At 33.7% G+C, this 7929-nt stretch overlaps 1 protein-coding gene across 2 annotated transcripts; it reads left to right on the plus strand.

Annotated features, from left to right (window-relative positions):
- The first annotated feature begins 508 nt into the window (after positions 1–508).
- Positions 509–5364, plus strand: LOC146910988 (Cysteine proteinases superfamily protein). 2 transcript variants are annotated; one of them, XM_085727706.1, is made up of 3 exons: positions 509–579; positions 1694–1810; positions 4169–5364. In XM_085727706.1, the coding sequence occupies exons 2-3, from the start codon at positions 1704–1706 to the stop codon at positions 5166–5168; spliced, it is 1107 nt and encodes a 368-aa protein (XP_085583832.1). In that variant the 5' UTR covers positions 509–579; positions 1694–1703; the 3' UTR covers positions 5169–5364. The 2 variants fall into 2 exon arrangements, with proteins under 2 accessions (XP_085583832.1, XP_085583833.1); XM_085727707.1 differs by having other exon boundaries at positions 4295–5364.
- The last annotated feature ends 2565 nt before the right edge of the window (positions 5365–7929 follow it).

Below are 7929 nucleotides of genomic sequence, written 5' to 3' on the forward strand. Positions count from 1 at the left end.
CAAAGAGAGTTTTTTTTATCTCATCTGATTTCTCGCGTCCACTACAAAATTTTAGATTGTATATTCCTTAAGGTGTAAATATGTTTAAAAAACCATCCAGATATCTTCCATTTTTCGATTTTTTTGAATCTAAAACAATGCAGACGAGAAGCTTGGAAGGTAGGAAAAAAAAACTTTCATAGACAAAAGAAAAATCATTTTTAACAAAGGACATTTCTCTTTAGACTTCTCAAATTTCTCACAAGCGACACTTAAGTATTGTTCGGCTCTCTAACAACTGTTAATTGTGGTTCTACACTTTTGAGAGCGGTTCAATTACTTTTTAAACCAGTACACACAAATTCTCAAATGCAATTATTTTGGAAGTATTTTGGTTTTTTCAGAGTGGCTAGGAGAAAAAAATGGAAGCCTAAACAGCAATTTTCTTTAACAAAAAGAAAAAAGACAAGCCCAATGAGCCCATCATCATTTTGCAAACCCTAAAACAACAAAAGACAGCAGCTCCGTCAAACTGGAGTTGCAGCACTCACTAGCCGGGTAACGCTGGCGGACTTGCTCGTCAGTCACAAACTTTTTCAGGTCTCTCTCTCTCTCTCTCTCTCATTCAATTTTTAGTAACTGTTTGCGGGTTCACTCATGCGTCGCTGTTATTAGTAGTTAATTAGGGTTTATTTCGACTATTTAATTTCATTAATTTTGAGTTGAAATCGATTAATCAATCTTTCTGCTGCACCAAGCAGAACAGTCCTCATATTTTTGGATGGGGTGCACTGATTAGTAGGATTTTGGAAGAATTTACATTTTTTTTGAAACAAACTCATTCATTAGCCTGAACCATCCACAAATTAAGTTCCTTCTTGGGTGAACAGCTTTATTTTTCTGCTTATAGCATATGTGTGTCTGTGCAAACAATTCATATAACAAAATATAAGGTTAAAGTTAAATTATTTTCGCATAAGCTATGTAGCACGGTCACGAACACCGACATGCAGACACAAACAATAATTTGAGAAAATGACATAATTCAGTGCAATCATATCTGTCGACACCTAATCTGCGGAGTTTTGGTGCTTCATAGGCCATAAGTTGTTTTCATAGGCTATCTTGGATAGATTATGAAAATAAGCTGAAAGGGGCTTATGAGTTTATGACTCAAATAGTCTTGTAAGTGGTTATGTCGGTGGATAAGCTCAAATAAGCCAAACCAGATAGGCCCTAAAACTAACACAAATAGCTAAGCCATGTAGGTCTAGAATGTTCATTATTGAACAATGAGGGTAAGCAGCTAAACTAAGCACGTAATCAGTGAATATTTATCATATACTTAAGAGTTCATCTAGTATATGCTAGTTTTACAATCAAAGAGTAAATGAAGGAAAACTACTGTTTACTGTCTTCTGTCCCATATTAAGGTTGTAGGACACTTCTTAAGAAAAGTTGCTAACAATGTAGATTTTATAATCGGTATTTTATCGTTTATTGATCAAAAAGCACAATAAAAATGAATAAAGGTATACGTGTAAAAATTATTTTATGTTTCGTTGGATCTGTAAAATGACAATAAAATTGAGATAAATAGGTTTTGTTAAATCACAATACATGATGGGACAGAGAGAATATCAACTACTTTACAATAGTAATCGTATGATAAAATTTGATGTTTTATTTCTTTATTTTATTTCTTTATTTTTAGGGTTGTTCCAATGGAGGATACCCAAGAAGTTGAGGAGGTACAAGAAGAAGTGATTTCAGACAAGACATCTGAAAACAAGGAAGAAGAAACTCGCGATGAAATTCTTGCACGCCACAGGTAACTCACTCCATGAAACTATGAGTACTGAGGTTTCACTGTGTCTATGAAATGTATTTATCTTCCAAGAACACAGAAATCATGCACAACCAAGATAAAATAAGTTAAGGTAGAGTCGTAGTTGGAAAATAGAACATTATCACGCAGCTTTAAGCCTTTAACATACGTTAGGATGTGGTTTTATTATATTAGTGAAAGGATACTTGCCATGTATTGAAATTTGAAAGCATTCACTTGTTGTTTTTGTTAGGGATTCATTCTGTTGATCAAATACGTAGGGGCTCGTTTCTTCCTATTTTTCAATATATATGGTTGCTATTAGTTCTATCAGATGCAAGAGTGGTCGTGTACTTATATGGATCAAAGTATGTTGCCATCTAGGTGTTTCTAGGGGATGCAACCCTCATTTTCAAAACCACCTTCTGCGTATTTATATCAAGACCCTCAAGCCTAGAATACCAATTCAAATTTCAAAGGTCTCCGTCACAATATATAAGATAAAATGCATTTCATGAATTTTGTCATTCACTTGGTTGTTTTGCTCAATTCTTTTGAGGCAGTGCTCATAGAGTTCTTTTAAATGGTTGGAGTTGTTGCCATGTGATAGGACAGAAGTGGATAAGAAGAGAGAAGAAAAAGAATACTGTTTTTTTGCATTGAAATGAAAGAATCCTTCAGTTTTTTAAAAGACCTGTAATTCCTTTAGTCCCGCAATGAGTATGTTTGAGATTTTTTAAGGAAAAAAAAAATCACTTGTCATTTTTAAATGTTTGTTTAGGATTTTAAAATTTTGAAACAAATCATTTTTTATTCTAAAATGAAAAGCTATTAGGAGTAGCTTTTCCCAAAATTTATTGTTTTTTAAAAACAAGGAGGTAACACATGAACAAGTTAATTTTTTTTTTTTTTTTTAAAAAAAGTGGCTTTATGGGTAGTAAACAAACAAAAATAGCTTCAGATTTTTTTTTAAATTAAAAAAAAAATCAACAGAAATTAATTTTTATAAAGCTGAAACAAATGCACCCAATACTTTCTATGCCTACTACCCTCCTCTATCCTCTATTTATTCCATTTCACTCACCTTCCAACTAACTTACTATCCAGGTTAGTTACAATTCATACTAGTCAGTTGCTGACTCACTCAGGTTTAACCCTCTATTTCTCACTTATTTCTTGCCTATCACCTTGTGACAAAGAGGTCGCATGTTAGAATCTCGGAATCAGTCTCTTGCCAATGCTTACATAAGGCTATCTACAATAGACCCTACATGTCTGACCCTTTGTTGGATACGGATATTGCGATGGTGGAAGCTTTATATTGTAGCACTAGGTTGCCCTTTTTATTGTGTCTGTTTTTTTTTTTTTTTTTTTTTTTTAATTCTGTTTCTTTTTTAACACACTGGAGCTTGCTGCCCTTGATAAATAATGCATTAACTGATACCGTTCTTTTTCTCCTTTACATCAATGAATAAGAAATCAACGAAAACAAGTTGATCAAGAGCTTTTCCTAGGTTGCTCCTCTAAATTTTTGAATAGTTTTAAATATAATTTTAATTTGCATTATTGATCTATATTTTATTTTAAAAAAAAATAGAAAAAGCTTTCATTGATTCATTTGGCTTGATGGGTACCCCTTCCTCCTTCCTCCTTTTGCCTTAGCACTGTCGGCATTTGTTTTTTGGACTCTTTCCACATTAATCCTGGAATTGACTAGGAGTTTAAGTCTCTAGGTATCATAATTGTGTTAACTCGCTTATAACATCATTTTGTGTGAAACTCTGGTAGGCTCAACTAGAATTATATAGTCCCACATGGAATCACCAATATAAGGATGATTGAAGCGGTTTGCAACAATGGGTTATTATCCCAGACAAAATGACTGAATTCAATGCTTTCTAAAAAAAAACAAAATGCAACAGCAGAATGATGATAAGGTTCTCAGTTCACATCTTATAGTTGTAGCATTCAACTTCCCAGCCGCGTCTAACATTTGTTGTCCTGAGTCTCAACCCCACATTTCCCAGCATGAATGAAGTCATGAACCGGAAAGCATGAACAAAACCCTAGAAACTATCAATCTTGGTTTTAATCCAGGTTTGGTATGCTGAACCCATCTTGGTTTAATTTGTAGGTTGGTTCCAAAAAAATTATCTGATTTAGTGTTTGGTTCAAAGGAGGGGATATAACCCTTTACTTGTTTGGTTTGCAAGAAGAGGGAGTTTTATATTGAATTTACTTTTTATACACGTACAAGCTTTGATGTTACATTTATTCAAGAATATTTTTGTTAGTGTATTAGCAATATTTATAACCATTTTTGCTTTGTTTTGTATTATGTTAACTCTTGCGACTTTACAGATATTCCATGATCTTACATAGACTTCTGAATTTGACAAGCATGTGGGCTACTGAAGTTCTTAAGTTCTTATGGTTCTTATGGTTCTCATGCAATGCATATTTGTCCACATGGACATGTATTTTCAGGAAAGAGATATCACAACTGCAGAAAAAAGAAGTTGAAATGAAAAAACAAGCAGCTAGAGGTAGCAAGGCTGAGCAAAAAGCTAAGAAAAAGCAAGTGGAGGAAGAGGTTTCTCAAATCTCTGCTAAGCTCAAGGAGAAGCAGGCCAAAGAACTGTCTGCTTTAGGCTATAGCAGTGGTAACGGAAATGAAAAGAGCAATATGGACAATTTGGTGAAGGCCATAGCTGGAGTATCTGTTAGTAGTCAACCTGAGAATACAAAGGTCAGCAAGGCCAAACAGAGGCGTGACAAAAGAGCTCAACAAGAAGCAGAGAGAGAACAGAGAATCCAAGCAGAGCAGAATGACATTATAAGTGATCGCACGGTTGAAAATGAGAAACTCGAAAGGAAGTTGAAGCCTCTTGGTTTGACTGTGTGTGAAATAAAGCCTGATGGGCACTGCCTTTACAGAGCTGTTGAGAATCAGTTGGCCCACCTCTTTGGGGGAAAATCTCCATATACATACCAACAACTTCGAGAAATGGCAGCTGCTTACATGAGGAAGCATACATCGGATTTCCTCCCATTTTGTTTGTCAGAGAATTTGATTGAAGGTGATTCTGATGAATCGATTGCTCAAAAGTTTGAAAATTATTGCAAAGAAGTAGAATCCACAGCAATATGGGGAGGACAACTAGAGCTTGGTGCCTTGACTCACTGCCTGAAGAAGCATATTATGATATTTTCAGGGTCCTTCCCTGATGTGGAGATGGGGAAGGAGTATAAATCAGCTGATGGTATTGGTTCGTCTGGTTCCAGTATCATGCTTTCTTACCATATGCATGCTTTTGGGCTTGGTGAGCATTATAATTCTGTGGTCCCAATCCCAATATGATCAAATGGGACAAATATATCACATGGATGCTTATTATATCCCATGTAGCGTTTTGCTCAACAGCCAGGAGTATGGCTGAAGGTTAATTGAAAACTTAGTTGTGATTTGGATGTGCCTATAGTTGTACATTTCTTAACTGTAATTGACAATTTATAATTTATGGATGCTTATCTATCAAATGCTCTTTTGACATCGATCGATTTTGAGTGTTTTAGCAAATCTTCATATATCGATCAGTAAACTAGATTTGAATAAATTTGTATCAAATGCTCTTTTGACAATGATTGATTTTGGCAAATCTTCTTAATATTGATCTAATGCGGCGAGCTAGATTTGAATAACCGGGTGGACTTATTCTATCAGAGGTGCTTTTGTTTGTGCTGCTAAGGATGAAATGAACGTTGTCTTTAAAAGGAATGAACACTTGATGTTTGATGTCTTAAGGCCTTGAGCTTGATTTATGAGAACTACAGAAAAAATTAAAATATCCAACTTCTCAACTAGTTGATAAAAAAAAAAGTTTAGATGTAATTCTCCTGGCTGTAGCTAAAATTGGGAGTTTATTATGAATGAAATGATATATAATCTGTATTCTTGGTAATGGTTTGTAAGATGAGTTATTTTTTTTGGTTACTTGTAAGATGAGTTATTTGAGATCTGTAAGATGAGTTATAACTGGTTAATATGTATTGATTAACCTTTTACTTACCTAATTACTGCAACACCAAAGAAAATGGCTATATGTTTACAAATGGATACATCATCGAACATTTTCTTTAAACAATAGCCGGAGATAGCACATGTGGATTCACTGAAGAATATTGTTATATCTCACAAGAGGAATTCTAAAACGGTCACAAAATCAATTAAATAGTGTTTGTGCACACATAAAGAAGTATTATAATTTTTTGCGTCCAAATACTATTTATTTGTATTTGTGATGATAGAAAAATACATCGACCACATGAATTCTAATATGGCTATTATGTGTAAAACCCGACTTGATCGTACACAAGTGATTGAAATAAAGTTTATCCAATTAAATTAAACAATACATATGGCTGTAGTGCAATTCACAATAGAGTTATAAATGCTTAGTAATAGACCTTAAACAAAACAATCGACGACGTTTTTAAGTAGCAAGTAGGAGGGAAAATAAATAATGCCGGTTGAGAGGTTAAACTTTTTAAGTTGGTTAGACCCATCCCCTCAACAAAAAAAAAAAAAACGTAGGTTAGATTCGTATTAGGTTAAACTTTTTTAATTAGACAAAGCTAAAACATTTGAACATTTAAAGGCTTACTTCATGTGGAATTTTCGGCTATATTTTTGTTTAAATTTCATTCCAAAGAAAGTGTACCTTAAACCAAATATCATCTAACCCCAAAGTTTGCCACGTAGAATAAAAACAAAAATCATAAATTATACTACCGGGACAAATATTCCATTTACAGAAATTGACAATCATGCTATGACATTTACATGCAAATTTTCCCATGGTTATAAATGTAAACGCTTGATTTCACTGATAAGACTTGTTTTGATTGGCGCATATAGGATAATTACCAAATTTAACATATGTTAAGAAGAAGACATTTCATTAGGAGAATATAATAAGCTTGCTTTGCATCTAGGAGAGGACATCGTTGTCGAAATAATATGTATGCTGAAAATCGACTTCGTTTACTTTATCAGTGTCATAGTCACGCTTGTCCAATATAAATAACTATTACACATTCTTATTCCCTTTCTATCTTAGTTTCTATATCTTTGCCACTTCCACCATATAATATATATTCTTCGTATCAAATCATTAATTGCCTAGTGTCGCAACTCGCATGCAACTTATACTTGAGTTATAGTGACTAGTGAGTAAGGATAAGAATATAGGTGTTAAGTTTATGTTGCGGGAATCAACCAAAAAATCTATGATTGTAATCAAGGAACCAAACCAAAATGATAACATCTCAGAGACATAACATAGGTGTTAAGTTTATGTTTGCATCTCCGTTACTTTTGTAATTTGAATGTGGATATAACTACCAAGCGCAATGATTTTCAGAGTGTAAGAGAATGTTTATTTACTAGCCTTTCAAGGTTATATTATATTATATGTCTAGTAGAAACCTCTTCCTGCATGGGCATAATGTAAGAGTAGGGGTGGGCAAAAAAAACCATGAACCGAACTGAACCGCTCGAACCGAACCGAACCGAACCAAAAATAACCGAACCATTATAATGGTTCACGAACCGAACCGTTAATTTATTAACAGTTCTTGAACCATAACCGAACCATCTTGAACCGAACCGAACCGTTTGAACCGAACCAAACCGTTTGAATTTTTTTTTTTTTAAGGAAACCACTTGAACTCTTTGTTGGATATTTCCAAAAAAACAACTTATTTAAAATAGATTATTTTAAAAAGCTTATTTTATGCAAAACACCTTATTTTAAAAACAACTAATTTTATGAAAACAGCTTATTTGAAAAACAGCTTATTTTATGCAAAATAGCTTATTTTAAATATAAAAAAAAACAACTTATTCAAAACAACTTATTTGAAAAACAACTTATTCAAAACAGCTAATTTTAACCGAACCGAACCGTGAAAGCTATAGAAAGAGGATTTGAACTTTGAAGGTCAGAATGAATATAATTTTTCCATCTCCACAACAAGCACATAAATGCCAAACAGAAAGCAGGGGAATGAGAATAACAATGCTATAGTGCCAGACAAGTTAATATCCTAAATTGCAAATG

This window comes from Medicago sativa, chromosome 7 (genome assembly GCF_051527215.1).
Source record: "Medicago sativa cultivar Bolivia chromosome 7, Bolivia_mono, whole genome shotgun sequence".
Lineage (NCBI taxonomy): Eukaryota > Viridiplantae > Streptophyta > Magnoliopsida > Fabales > Fabaceae > Medicago > Medicago sativa.

What these genes read in the sequence shown, in the direction of transcription:
- LOC146910988 (XM_085727706.1), top strand. Translation starts at nt 1,704, where the DNA reads ATGGAGGATACCCAAGAAGTTGAGGAGGTACAAGAAGAAGTGATTTCA. An exon ending in GAAATTCTTGCACGCCACAG is followed by an intron (nt 1,811 to 4,168) that starts GTAACTCACTCC and finishes GCGACTTTACAG; the next exon opens with ATATTCCATGATCTTACATA.